The sequence below is a fragment of the Sinocyclocheilus anshuiensis genome, unplaced genomic scaffold, assembly GCF_001515605.1.
Source record: "Sinocyclocheilus anshuiensis isolate Anshui unplaced genomic scaffold, SAMN03320099.WGS_v1.1 scaffold267, whole genome shotgun sequence".
In the NCBI taxonomy this organism is placed as follows: domain Eukaryota; kingdom Metazoa; phylum Chordata; class Actinopteri; order Cypriniformes; family Cyprinidae; genus Sinocyclocheilus; species Sinocyclocheilus anshuiensis.
This window is the reverse complement of record NW_015552637.1, coordinates 1,817,452-1,832,893: the sequence shown is the minus strand read 5'-3', so window position 1 is coordinate 1,832,893 and position 15,442 is coordinate 1,817,452. Positions and strand designations below refer to the sequence as shown.

The 15,442-nt window shown below is 35.5% G+C and overlaps 2 protein-coding genes across 2 annotated transcripts in view; both read left to right on the top strand.

The window, feature by feature from the left end:
- LOC107666873 (CKLF-like MARVEL transmembrane domain-containing protein 6) lies at positions 1-5,301 on the top strand. The gene is made up of 5 exons (XM_016458378.1): positions 1-174; positions 453-602; positions 4,465-4,641; positions 4,857-4,955; positions 5,050-5,301. The coding sequence occupies exons 2-5, from the start codon at positions 477-479 to the stop codon at positions 5,209-5,211; spliced, it is 564 nt and encodes a 187-aa protein (XP_016313864.1). The 5' UTR covers positions 1-174; positions 453-476; the 3' UTR covers positions 5,212-5,301.
- A 1,534-nt stretch (positions 5,302-6,835) lies between these two features.
- The window catches only part of LOC107666882 (copine-4-like), a 54,848-nt gene continuing 46,241 nt past the window's right edge, over positions 6,836-15,442 (top strand). Inside the window, exon 1 of the mRNA XM_016458392.1 lies at positions 6,836-7,019. The gene's annotated coding sequence lies outside the window, so the exon portion shown is untranslated. The remainder of the gene's footprint in view (positions 7,020-15,442) is intronic.

Genomic DNA, 15,442 nt, shown 5'->3' with positions numbered 1-15,442 from the left:
AATCCCAATAACACCCTTCTGTGGTGCTGCATGGACTGGGTCGCAGACTTCAGCAACCTCCGTAGGAAGTCCTTCCTAGAAAACTGAGGGGAGTGCGGAAGTGAAAAACACAAGTTGGTCACACAAAGGACGCGTGAACGGCATAAACAGAGCACATTAAAACAACCACCTGAGGTATTTCACTCTCAAATATTTATCAATATTGTTATCACACATAATCGATTGCTGTACATGTTGCAGTGTGTTTGTATCGACCGTTCTGTGTTGATCAATTCTGTTAGCTTAGTTAGACTTGACTTTGACTGGTTTGGTTTACTTTCGCTTTTCTCAGCGTGAACACCAGCTATCGACGCGTCGTTACTTTGTTTCCTTTACAATATCACATATCGTTATCTGTGCTGATTTATAAACGCTTTTATTGCTAAACTGTTTTATATACTTCTCGTTTTCAGATTTAGCTACCGAATAGCTACAGTATGGCCACCGCAGACACGGTGTACAACACCACAACAGCAGCGCAGGAGCCCAAATCCAGAAAATGGTTCATCGTGCCTTCAGAGAACCTGGACAAAGTTAGATTCGCGATAAAAGTGATTGAACTGGTAAGCTGCATGTTTCATGTTCTGTCTGAAAACACGCTGGACGCAAATGTGACCACATGTTTACATGTACTGTGATCATAATTTATACGAGATCTCTTTTAAATTGTCTAATATAGCTATATATGCACTTTCCTTTATAGTAGCCTAATGTAAAATACTTTTTTAACCCTAAGTACATTGGGACATGGTTTGAATAAGAGGTCGTTATAGTGAATAAGTGGTTAATCCGTTTTATAGACACAATTCAAGTTAAGATAGCATTATTGGAAAAGTGTGCTAATAATAGTAAACAAGAACGCTGGCAGTTCATTAACCTCTAAAAGGTGGGGCTAAAATATGACTACTGATAGTGTTCATTAGAATATTGTTGTTTCTATTACATGCTAATGAAAGATTCTGCTGAATGAATCCATTGCCCTGTCTCACACATCTTTGATAATGCAAATGATGTTTAACAAGTCCTTGGGTGCTAGTGAGGAATGGCAACTTTTTTGCCTGCATTGAATAATGACAAGCTTATTTTCTAAACAAGCGTGGTAATTTCAGCATTGCAGTCATGTGCTGCTTGGTTGTTGCTCATGGGGCTTTTTGTAAAGCAGTTGAGAGTGTTGGACTTTGTCTGAGTCGAAGTTAGAAATTCCCTCCATTTCCTTGGCATCTTCCTTATGTGTCAAACTGACTTCTATAATTTATGACGAAGCAGAACATGAACGCATCTTGGTTCACTAAGGAATACTACTGGTCGAGTGGCTATTTAGTAGATATTAGTTGTGCTTTGCAAAGACATGCAATGGACTCATATGAGGCGAGGTCCTGGTTTATTTTGTGTGTGTGGTTCACCATCATTCATTCATTGAAGTGTTTATGTTACTTAGCACACAATAAGCATTGCACCATATCCTTTTAATCCCAAATACTGGTATGGGCTCAACAGGTTTGTGCAAAACCTGATGCTCTATTTTAAAAGGTATGAGAAATGTATATGTGCTGTATTGAAAGCAAGGAATCTGACTATTTGATTTGAAGGGTAGTCAAGAAATGGTGCAGAATCCATTTTTTTTCTTATGCTTTTTAATTCATAGCATTTCTTTGTTTTAAAATAAAATCTAAAATTATTTTAGTTTATTTTCTGGGCTAAATTAGATTTTGAGTCCCTGATTTTCAATGTAATTTTCTGAAATTTTCAGATTCCTCTGTACATATTTGATCATCTTGATCTTTAGCTTTTAGCATCAATTCTTCTCAGGGTGTTACTAATTGGTTGTCACTATTTTAAGTGTTTGCAAGGTCACAGCTGGAAAGACCAAAGGGTGTTGTCTGCTTGCATGTGACAAACTAAGTGATGTCAGGTGTAAGAAATGACTGTCGGCCTTTAAACTCTTAATGCAGTTAGAGAGCAGATGCTAAATTCAATTACCATCTCATTCTTAACTTTCACAGTGTTGTGGTGAGTCAAGGGCTTAAATGACATTCAAATCGCATACTAAAAGCAAGAATCTTTAAGTACAGGGAAGTACACTTCAGAACACATTAAATTTAGCCAATAATTACCACATAGAGGTCAACATTGAGACAAATATACTCTTTATAAGTAACTGCCCCACAGTCCAGGGCCTGGTCTCATGCTTTTCAGGAAATTAGATTTTATGAAGTGTTTCTCCTGTAGTGTATTCAGGGAAATTGCCACTGGAGTTTTTTTGTGGTGTTCTCATGACACTAAACAGTATGTTATTAATCAGAACAGAGACTTGCTTTTTAATCATATACAGTTCAAATTGTATACAAATGTAAATGAAAAAAAAAAAATATATATATATATAAAATGTTAATAATTTTTTTTTTAATGATTATGATTGTTCATTAACTGGTGTCTTCTGGATGCCCTTGAAATTCCCTACTTTTAATTTCCTTTTCCACTTAGCCACTGACATGACAACACTGGAACACCTTGGTACTTCCCAGATGAAACCTCATCTAGATCAATTGCTGAAGCTGGTTCTTAGAAGCCCTTCAGTGAGAAGAGTATCTTTCCTCATCTACCTCCAAACCACTTTATCAAACTATTGCCCACAAACCGTAGCATATTTTTTGTGTGCTACATAAACCCAGTGCAGTGTACAGTTTTAGTCATTTACCAGTGGGAATTTGCAGCTGCTTTGATTCAATTTTTAAAAAGTCAATGATTTTTTTCTTAGTTCTTGACACTTGATATTCTGTGTATTTTTAAACAAACCGTTTCCAGTAGGAAACAGCATTAACTACACAGAGCCGTTGTTCACTGACAAGCTGCGCAAAACCACGTTCATATTTTGCGCAGCTTGTCGGTGAACAACGGCTCTGTGTAGTTAATGCTGCTCCATGTGAAAGCCCGCACGTGATGGAGATTTACCGCTGATTACAGAATGGCTTTACTGACAAGATGCGCGTTAAATATCGCATGCGATTTATCGTGCAGCCCTAGTTTCCAGTGTTTCTTGAGTTTGTAAGACAGCTTTTTTTTAACTCTGGTTTTGTTTAGGAAATCAGTCTACCCACAATGTATTGATCAGAACAGAGACGGTTGACCACAGTCAAGTGACTGTACTGTATTGTGAAGAAATGCTTTGATTTTGCTGTGGAACGGTCTATTCCAAAATGCTGATCAAGTTTAGCACTTTAACTTTACATTTTTATGCATGTTTTCCAGGAATTAAGCTTTGTTCGTTACAGTTTCAGACTGAAATTTTTCTTTGTGGTTTCAGCATGCTTGGTTACATTTTAGGTCATTTCATAAATGTCTGAAATAAGCCCCTTTTTGGGTGGTGAACAGCAGCTGTGTTCTATCCGGCTTGTTTGTATGGAGGATTTCGAATGGATTCTGTGTGGTAGCGATAAGGTTCTGCTTCTTAAGCGACAATAACAATTGCATGTGAACCTACCCTGTTGCTTCCTAGCAGTCAGGGCTGTCAAAGCTCAAAACAGACGTTATGAGTCAAACGTGTGGGCTAGTCTGGCTTTGTCATTTTGACGTTGCTTCTTATGACATTTGATTTTGTATAAATGAGCACACTGTAAGGATTTCCTCTTCCTCCTTACTACCAGTTATACAGATAGATTTTCCCTATTTTGCCCTGAATCTGTTCTCTTTTTACCAGTTGAATGTCAAATACCAGCTATTTGTTATAGAAAAATGGATGTTTTATTATTATTTTCTATACTCTCTTCCCCTTTGTCATATTGATTTATGAATGTATATTTTATATTCTCAAACTGTATTAAAACTAAGCATATTGCTATGCCTTTTATTAATGGTTTAAAGAAATTATTTCACTACCAACCCCAGAGTTTAACAGCAGAGATGTTGTTGACATATTCACCACAGCAAACAATGCTGAGAGTTATTTTGAAGTACTTCTTATTTATAGTACATTTGTAGTAACTTACTAGCATGACTACATCATTTACAGTTTTCTTTTTTTTTTTTTTGCCAGTTTCAGTTCGCTAAAGGGAAATTGAGTGGAAAGTCTCCTGGAATTGATGTAACAGTGAAAATTTAACCTTTGGACTGGAAGACCTTTTAATAGCGTACATGTGACTAAAACAGAGCTCAGGATGATGAATATCACTTTGCTGAGTGAATGTCCTAACTAGATTGTTGGGAATCCCCTACCTGATGCATTTACATCACACCTGATTTCCTGTTTCGAATTGTGACTGAGTATGCATGTTCTTTAACAGAGTGTTAAATACAATATTTAGTCACTTAGGCAAATCTAAAACGCCCAAATCATTCATATTGTCTTGTATACAGGATAGAGTTATAAGCTGATACTGCCACCTGGTGGTTAATGAATGCACTTGGATTTCATTTGTGTCTCCTCAGCTCCTTTCCTTTGTGGCTTTTGTGATGGAGGAGGTGGTGTCCAGCTGTTCGCAATGTGGACCACTCTACTTTTTTGAATTTGTCAGTTGCACAGCCTTGCTCTTCACACTGTTGCTCCTCATCCTCCTGGCCACGCCGTTGCACCAGAGAGTTGGAATTAACAGCTGGCCTAGTCTGGTAAGTCAAAAAACACTATTAATAATAATGCAATATCATTATTTAATTTTTACAATATTACAATGTACAAATGCTAAATATAATAAAAACTTTAGAATATTATATTCATAATTTTTTTTGTGATTGACCACTCCTGACCAGTCAGAATCACTTATTCCAGAGGATACAATTTTATCCAATGTACAGTTAAACTTCTTCTTTTAATTTTTCCATAGGATTTCGGATACACATCAGTCATGGCAATCCTGTTTTTCCTTGCCAGCATTTTGTTTGCGGCAGACAATGGTCAAACGGGTCTGGAGCAAGGCACAGTGGTATGATGGCGCTAGATTTGTGTTTTTTTTAGTTGATATGACAACATAGCTCATACTGACTGGCTAACATTTAACTGTCGTTCCTGTATTACAGGCATTTGGCTTCCTGGCCACGGTGGCCTTCTTTATTGACTTTGGTTTGTTCGTGAAAAATCGCGGTATTCCTTGCCGAAAGGGAAACAATCAACAAGCAGACCGCACACCCAGACCAGAAAGTGAGAAACTTAATGCTAATGGAACTGACTCAGTGAACTGAAGCATTTTACCAGCAGTCTGCTGCAGTATTCAAAAGCTTTTCCCATTTGTCCAACAATTTTTTATACATGAGAAATGTTTTTACCCAAAGCAAAAAATTCGTAATATTTCCATTTCAGTCAGTTACTAAGTGGCATTTTTTATATTGTGCCTGAATTATTTTTATATTTTTCATAAGTAGTAATTTTACAAGTAGACAACATTCTTACGTAGCGATTTCTCTGTGTGGGGATCGTTTTATTTTGCCATTACTATTTTCACACGGATATCCTTTTGTAAAGCAAACAAAAAATATTTTGGCCGTACAGTGTATACATTTGCATGATTACACAAAAAAAGTCATCACATCCTTATTGGAGTGTATGTGCTGCACAATTTTTGACAATTTATATTTATGAATTAACAAGTACAAAAAGATGCACTGTATTTCTTAAAGAAGTACTTATTCCTGATTGTTTTTATAGTTATATATGCATTCCTGAAATAATATATTTTGGAGAAAAATCAGGGTTTGATCATGTTGACAATAATGATTTATTACCTGTTTTACGGCACAGGAATATGAATATAATACTGGATAAGAGGCTACAAAAATCATGAAATATTTTCTTTTAATACTTGCACTGTAAACACATGTCATTAAATTACTGTAAAGATGTTTAGTGAGCTGTTGAAATGAATGAGGTGACCGGAAGATGAATATGTTATGGCCCTGTGATTATCATGGTTTGCTCTGCAAGGGACGTCAGGGGTGTACAGTCATAGATTTTTTTTTCTCTCCTATTGAAACGTCATTTTTGTATTGTGTGGAACTAGAAATGTTGTATATTTCTTTTGTGCTTTATCTTGTTCCATGTGAGCCCAGATCGTGTTTTTGTGAGCATGTTGGATTATGAACATGAAGCGTTAAATCTAATGGAAGTTTAATACCCTGACGGATATTTGTCTTTATTTGGAGGTATGTGCGTTTAGGCCCAAATGTGTTTGTTTAAATGCCCGCGGAGATGAATGGACTGCAAGTTTTCTGAGACACTAATCTGCCTTACGCTTCCACCCTCCTGTGCTGTACAACTGACTGCTGCTTTCTGTGTTAAGCATTGTGTATATTTTAAATCCTGATATTGTGTTGATGCTTTAAGAAAAACCACTTTCTTATTAATCCATCTTAAGATATGGATCAATCATCTGGTAAGCTTAATTATTGCTAAGGATTTTGTTGATTTTTAAAATGAAAAGAATAGTGGGTCTGCTTGAATACCAGCATTGTTTCTACAAAAGGTCACATGGAACATTTTACAGCACTGTTTTTGTAAACATCTCTACATTCCAGTTAAGCAATAAATAGCTCCTGGGCTCTGAATATCAGACTCCTGTTTTTATGTGTGGTCTGTTTGGAAACATGCTTGTTAAGGCTTGGCAAACCAGTGATTTATAGCTGAACAACACCGTGTATGTAATTGATTGGTTCAATCACATGTGCAGCCTGACTTAAGACATTTATCCTAAATATTGGAATAGTGACTTTCTGATAGATTAATTTATTTTGACTATAAAAACGGTTGAGTATATTAATTTATGCTACTATCTTGAATGTTTGTACTTGTTTCTGACTTGAGTAAATCTAAAGCACAGCACAAGTATATCAATGCTAATTGTTAATTTATTTTATGTGCATTTTTCGCGGTATAGAGACAAGCTGGCTTTTTGTTAAATTTTATTTCCCTAAAGCTAACACTAGATGTCGATGCCTGCACGGTTACCATCTACCGATGACCAAACACTTGCCTTTGAAGACAATTTTCACTTCAGGTAGGCTACGACAGGCATAAATAATGCTTTTCGTTGGATAAGAATTTTAACATTTGTTTGATTTTACGGCCATTTTTAAGTGACGTTTTGCATATAAAGTAAACGTTTTATAATAGGACTCTGTCTAGCCTAAATTAGCCTAGGAAGACTTGCTGGTCATCTTAAAAGTGGCCAAAACCCAGGAACCATTTCAGATCAGCAAACTGTATCATTGCAGGCTCAATAAAATGAATGTTTATTTACACTCTTTGTTGGAAAAAACAGCCTACTCTGATCTGGCTTTATAGCACTTTTTAGTTGTTCAGGATGGGTGACCAGCTAAACCAGTCGAGCATCAGCTTGGGCACTGACTAGAACACCAGTTTAGACTGGATTAAGTTTTTTTTTTTTTTGCTGGGATAGCGTAGGCCTATTTCATAAAGGTGATGCGTAATTTGTATACTTAAAAACGTAAATAGATAAATCCGCAATTTAAGATAAAGACTTATTTTGTGTTTGTATATGGCACGTTTTAATTTTAATTAAGGAGAAAGGGCAAAATTGTGTGTGTTTACCTGTAGTACCTCCCCTTAAAGTTCGCGTAACCGCTGAAAGAATCTTCCGTGGCGCGTGAAGGGGAGGGACTGGCGAGCGAGATGCACGCGCTGTACTTTACTTTCACTCATCTTGCACAGCGGCTTGAGGATGGAGATCGACTCCTTGTGTGCAGCGCATGTCTGCTCAGTGCTCTGTGTTTGATGACAAGCAGCGAAGCAATAATTTACCTGGAATTATTTTTCATGTTCATTAAAGGTGAGTGAAGCGCTCTCTCATCTCTCACTGCAGTAGCGCTCGCGAGCGCAGGTGCCTCATACAGAAGCTCTCGCTTTTATTTGCACTCTAATCACTTTAAAATAAAATGTTTTGTTAACTTACAGTAGTAGAAAACTTGATTAGAGGCATGATTCAGCTGTAGCACTAGTGTCTGATAGTGTGTTTATGAAGTTGTTAATATAGTGTTTTTTTTTGTGCGTTACTCTGCTTACCGTTTTTCATTTAAGTTTTTAATTAATTCGAAGCCTGGATAAAATGATGTGCTGTAAGATTAACAAGAGAAAAATATTGAAGTAAATTTCCTTTATTAATTGTTTAATTGGTTAAACTGCACCTAACTTGGACACAAAACGGCTATGAAACTAGTAAACAAAAATATTAGTCATACACAAGTGGCTTTTTAATTACAACTAATAAGTCAAATTTTATTTAAAAAGTTTTTATGCTATACTTTTAAAAATACTTTAAATTCAACCAAGATGTTTTCTTGGCACACATCAGTCTTCATTTATAAAGACGCGATTCCTTCAGTGTCCAGGTGGGGGTGAAAAATTAAAGCAAGTATGCATGAGTTTATTTTACTTGAACATGTCTGTAGACAGACTTTATTTCACTGCTAAAATAGCTGGATGTTCATTAGATCTCAGTTATGGAAGCCAGAAAGGAAACATTAATAGCATTATGTAGCTAAATACTGTATATGAAAACATTGAACCGCAGGTCTGGTGGAACTTTACTGTAAAAATACAGTGACCACGTCACAACCGTTTTGGTGAGTGTATTTCATTAAATGATATGAAGTTACTGTACCAAATGCACTGGTAAAAACGTGGCATGATAAAAGATCACAATGACATTTGACCTTTTCTGTAACTTGTTTATTACCTCTAAAAACGTTTTAAACAATAGCTCAGTAAAATTACGCATTATCTTAAAAAAAAAAGTATTATTTAAAAGTTTGGGGTTTTCTTTAGAAAGAAATGAATACGTTAATGTAGCAAGGATGAAATTAATCAAAAGTGACAGTAAAGACTGATATTTAAAAGATATGAGATATTTCAAATGAATGCTGTTCTTTTAAACTTTTGATTTATCAAAGAATCCTGAAAAAATGGTTTTCACAAAAATTTGAAGCCACATAACATCTGTATAGTAGAATGACCGATATATAATAATTAGACCTATATTTCACAATGTTACTGTTTTCACTGTGTTTTTGATAAAAAAATTAAGCTGTGGTAAGCAAAAGGGACTTCTTTCAAAAACGTAAAAAAAAAAAAAAAAACATCTACCAACCCCAAACTTTTGAATGGCAGTGTACAGTAAGGTTTGTTTGAGTCTTTTTGTTGTTTAAGTCTTTTTGAGTTGTTGTTTCCAAGAACTTTCCTAGAAATCTTGATTGTACAGTAGTTGTGGAGTTTATATCTCATATAACATTCAAGTGTTTTTTTGGTTTTCAGATCATTCCTATATTTACATTCCTTTATCCAATATATATATTTAAATCATGTATAATTTCATCCCTGAAAGTGCAATTTAGTTGTGAACCAAGGCTGATCCTTTTCAGGATTCCATCTTTTCATTAGGTCATTGCTTACCGTTTCATGGGTGCTTTGGGTGTCACAAGCATTTAATGCTTCTCCATTTACAGAACGTGTTTTGTCCCAACTAATTAGCCAACTTCCTAAAGAATAATGAGCTGATTCATTTTCAATAGCTGCCTGTGGTCTTGTTCCCATCCTCATCTAATCGAGCAGGCTGATGAGACGATCACATCCAAGTGAATAATTGGTTTGTTGTAAATGACTGGAAATAAGGCTAAATGAGCTGAGATGGCAGGATGCAAGACTCTGGTGAGATTCCAGACGACTGCATCATTCATTCTCTGTTGAGAGCCATTATTGGTGTTTGTCAAATTAGGCACACTGGCTGTAAGGAGAGGAAATTACCTGCTGAGATGGGAGAGAAAAATGCGGTTATCGTGTTGAGAGGAAGGCGTAACACGGCAATGGGTTTCATAGGTTGCATCTGACGTGGCACTCCTGTTTGTTTTTAGCAAAAGTGAAATGATGCCGAATGCTTGATATTTAATAATAATAATGTGTTGACAACAAGACATCATTAGAGTGTGCTTAAAACCTAATCAAACTTCACTGAAGTTTAGAAAACGGTCTTTTATGTCACATTAGTGGTTGTATAAACCAGGGCTTTTCAACCTTTTAGGACATGCGCCCCCCCAAGTTTGTCAAATTTCACTCGCGCCTCCCCCAGTCGCTAGCGGAAGCGCAAGTGTCTGAGAGTGCAAGTGCAAGGCTGCAGCTAGACCCTCTTGGATGCTCGCGCCCCCCTTGACAGGTGCCTTGAAAACCCCTGGTATAAACTACTGTTCAAATGGTTGGGCTCTGTAAGATCTTTTAAATCTTTTGAAGACTCGTCAAGGCTGCATTTATTTGATCAGAAATGCAGTAATATTATGAAATATTATTACAATTTCAAATAACTGCTTTCTATTTTACTATATTTTAAAATATAATTTATTCTTGTAATGGCAAAGCTGAATTTATATGTATTATCATGAATTATCATATCTTGATGTTTCTTTGAGGAATGATTCTTTGATGAATAAAAGTTCAAATGAGCAGCATTGATTTGAAATCGATTTTTTATCAATTTAAATTTTAATAAATGTAAATCAATGCATAAATTCTTAAAAAAAAAGATTAGCAGTGTATACGTATTATCAAAAGACTGCAGGTTCGAATCTCAGACATTTAAGAGAAGTGTAGAATTTTGTCAGGGATATGCTTTTCATGATAAAATTAATAAAGTCAGCGTGTGATTTTTATACGCACTTGTTTATTTTTTTTTTCTGCTTTGTTGGAAAATCTGCCATCTGAGAACCACCACCTTAAATCTTCTTCTAAATCAAGATTAACCATGTATTCTTGAATTCTAAGAAATCACATTGTTGTTTTTTACCATCTGGCAAACATGGCACGATTTGCATGTATTATTTATATTGCTTTTTGACAAAATCCTATAAATTCCAACAAGTCATATTTTCTGTCTCTAATATAAGAATAATCAAAGCCACCAGGCTCTGGAGACGACTCGTGGCCTCTGCCTGTGCAGAAATGATTAAGTACCCAGAGCCGGTTCCTGCTGGCAACAAACAGAGTGGGCTTCACCTCACACATACAGGTTCATTTATCAACAGCGCTGTTGATTTTTACGTTGAGATCATTATGAAGGTTTCAAACCGAACGCTTTACTCTGTTTTTAAACCCATTACTCACTGCACTAAGAAACTGACAGGGGAGGAATAGAGCCCACATAATTTAAACAAGGATCTTAAGTGGACTATTGCGCACACAACTCTTCAATTTTGATGATTTGAACAGGCTAAATTACTTTATTGCTTATTCCTGAATCTATTGCCCAGAACATATCACCACAACATTTAAAACTGTGTCAGCTGTCATGTTGTGTGCTGCTGGATTTGATATATTACCTACTGACAATCTGACATAATCTCATTAATATTCATAGGTATGCATATGTAAAGTGTAGTTTGCACAAATTGTTTTTGACAGCTTCCACTGTCAACCAAATATTTGTAAAAGTTTGAATTGTGATTTTATTTATTATGTATTGGATTAAATATTTTTTACACTATTATGTTTAATGCTGCTACTTTCTAGACCTATTTTTTTATTCAAACAATTTTTTATTTAAATATTATTAATTGTAATACTTCCATACAAAGAGTGCAAATGACTTTACTTTTATTAAAAGACCTATATGATTGTCGTTTGTAAATACAACATTTTCCATCAAAAGGTCTTTCTATGACAAATGTTGCTTCGGGTTTGGGTCAGTCAGTTTTTTTTTTTTTTTTTTTTAAAGAAATTAGAACTTTTATTGAACAAAGATGCATTAAATTAATCAGAAGTGACAATAAAATATTTACATTTTTACAATCATATTCTATTTCAAATGCTGTTCCTTTGAACTTTATATTCATCAAAGAATCCTGAAAAAAATGTATGGTATTCACGAAAATATTAAACAGCACAACTGTTTTCAACTTTGGTAATAATAATAAATGTTTCTTGAGCAGAAAATCAGTACATTCGAATGATTTCTGTAGGATCATATGACACTGAAGTCTGGAGTAACGGCTGCTGAAAATCCAGCATCACAGGATAAATTATATTTTATAATATACTAAAACAGAGAATAGTTATTTTAAATTGTAATAATATTTCACTATATGTTTTACAATTTTTGGTCAAATAAATCCAGCCTTGGTAAACATAAATTCAAGTTCTTGTAATATGAGTTTCCACGAGTATTTTGTCAACAGGAAATGTAAACATTTGTGCATCTTTAAAGCTGAACACATTTTAGAAGCTGTCATTTAGTTGATTTTCCATGTTGCAGTCATTCAAAACTTCATTTAAGGCTCATGAATGAAGTTAAGCAAGCTGAAGATAGTATTAGACTTCAAAGAATGTCTCAGCATTCAAGATCTGCACATTGGATCTTGAATAACAGGGCTGTCAAAAGTGTTGAGAGCTTTATCACGGTTATAATGCACTCTGTTGTAAAAAGAAGAAACGTTTGGAGTCATGTGGAGATGGTATATATCCATGCTGACAGCTCCCCTGTGGAGACTCTCTGTATGCTATGAGGGTATGAGAGGAAGGTTCAGCAGGGAATCTGCCTTTTGTTTATGTTTGTTTATGATCTTGAAGCGTAAGTGAAGTATTTCTGCTGATGTACCAGTAACTGAGACTGCATCTGAAGAAACACCTGTTATAACACGTGACAGTGGAAAGGTTGTAGACATTACCTGTCAAAGTGAACAGCATAATCCAAACCAGCTCATCATTTGCTGAATAGTTGTTGCCAAGCTAGCCCTTTATGCAGTGTTTTTGTTTGTTTATTTGTTACTTGATATTTTTACTGTATGACAAGCCTACGGAATGTGTTGCTGCCAGGTAATTGCTTGTAAAATACTTGTCAAGGGAGATATCTGCCATGGCTAGCAGATAACCTTTCAGAAGTGCAAGCTTGCCATCTGTTTACCTTGGCAGTTTTACATATGAAAACCGAAGCTCTTTTTTTAACTCGCTCTGCTAAATTCCATTAAGGAAAGTAAAATTTATTAAGTCTTTATTTACTCATTTATGTTGGAACAAACTCAAATGCTCTTAAGTTTTTCTGTGGAACAAACAAAAAGGAATTTTTAAAGAGTCAAAACATTGATCATAGAATGAGAGTTCTTAGTAAACTCAGGCTGTCAAGATCCAAAAAAGGACTTAAAAATAAATAAATAAATCATACACGCAGTCCATATGACTCGTGTGTCATATTTCTTAAAGACATAATTCACCAAAAATGAAAATTTGCTGAAAATGTACTCACCCTCAGGCCATCCAAGATGTAGATTTGTCTCTCCATCAGAACAGATTTAGAAAAATTTAGGATTACATGACTTGCTCACTAATAGAACCTTTGCAGTGAATGGGTGCCGTCAGAATGAGAGTCATAACAGCTGATATAAACATCAAAATAATCCACAAGTAATCAACACCTCTCTAGTCTATCAATTAATGTCTTGTCAAGTGAAAATCTGTGCTTGCAATAAACAAAGTCCATCATTAAGATGTTTTTAACTTCAAATTGTTGCTTCCAGCTAAATACAAGTCCTCTATAATATTGGTTCCTACAGTGAAGAAGTCGTCTGAATCAGGAGAGACATATGTACAGACCATGCGCCGTTTACTAGCATAAACAGTCCAAAACAGTTCTAAACAAATATGTCAGTGGATTCTGCTGTTGAGAGGACAACAGTGACTGAAATCTTTCACTGAAGAAAGCATTATTATGGATTGTGGACCAAAATTGACGTTTCAAGTTAAAATGCCTTCTTACACACATTTTCACTTCGGAAGACATTAATTGATGGACTGGAGTGGTGTGGATTATTGTGATGTTTTTATCAGCTGTTTGGAATTTCATTCTGACGGCACCCATTCGCTTCAGAGGCTTCACTGGTGAACATGCTGATGTAATGCTAAATTTCTCCAAATCTGTTCTGATCAAGAAACAAACTCATCTACATCTTGGATGGCCTGAGGGTCAGTACATTTTCAGCAAAAAATTAAAATAACAGCTTACAGGTTTGGAATGACATGAGGGTGTGTAAATAATTGCAGAATCTTAACTTTATGAACTATCCCTTTTGAGTACTGGTTAATTTTGATCTCTTAGTTTAAGTAATGTTATTATGAGAATTTTCCAAGGCATTAATTTATTCTTCACCACACAAATACCTGAATATCTAAACACTGAGGTTTTCATCTGTTGGTGGGTTTTATGTGGCCAAATAGGGGGATCTGAGCCATGATAGAGGTGATCACAGTCCCATAATTCTGCCAAAGCAAATGAATAAATCTGAGCCAGAGGGGATTGTGTGGCAAAAATTGGGGGATTTCTTTGTAGTTTCCAAAAAGCAATGTTCAATAATCCGCCTGGTTTCTCAGTCCTGCTTCCACCCTCCAAAAAGCTATTGATGCATGAAACATTTAGACTTCCGTTGCTTTAACAAGCAGGATACTGTATAGAAATGTTGTAGAAAGCAGAGGGCTATTAGACGAACATTGTCAGATCGGTGGACAGCATCCCGCTTTATGATTACAGCTGTTGTCGCAGGGAATTCCTCAAATTCTCATTCAGTCTCACCAGCAGTGGAGGAGACTGCATGTACCGGTGGAGTCTGTCACAGGAGCGCTGCTTACCCGCCGCCCCATTAGCTCCACTGTGTGGCTGTTCTCTTGAGACTGACACTTCACTGAGTACAGAGAGAGGGTTTCAGCACTAACTGTATTCCCAGCATGTCCCAGCAGCCGTTAGGAATACCAAGTTTGTACATCTTTCTCACGTGTCTAGCTTAGATAATACCTGTTTTAGACTTTGAGTTTTTTTTTCTTTTTCTTGGTGTTCCTTTCATATTTACTGTATGCATGATACATAGCCATTTGAGATTAAGTTCCCTGATGTGTGGTGCAGTATTTACAAACCCGATTCCAAAAAAGTTGGGACACTGTACAAATTGTGAATAAAAACAGAATGCAATGATGTGGAAGTTTCAAATTTCAATATTTTATTCAGAATACAACATAGATGACATATCAAATGTTTAAACTGAGAAAATGTATCATTTTAAGGGAAAAATAAGTTGATTTTAAATTTCATGGCATCAACACATCTCAAAAAAGTTGGGACAAGGCCATGTTTACCACTGTGTGTCATCCCGTTATTCCATTCCTTTTTTACTCACAATTTGTACAGTGTCCCAACTTTTTTGGAATCGGGTTTGTACAAATGAAACAGTATTTAGCAGGGCATAGTGTAGTTTAATGGGTGTTAATGGGTGAAACACAGAAAATTGAGTCATATTTCACCTCAAAACCAAAAATAATGAGAATCTAATGAGAATGTCCATAGAGAATAATGAAAATACAGAAAAGTAAATATGTGGATGTATTACAAAAATGAGAATTAATAATGAGAACTGCAAAAAAAAAAAAAAAAAAAAAAAT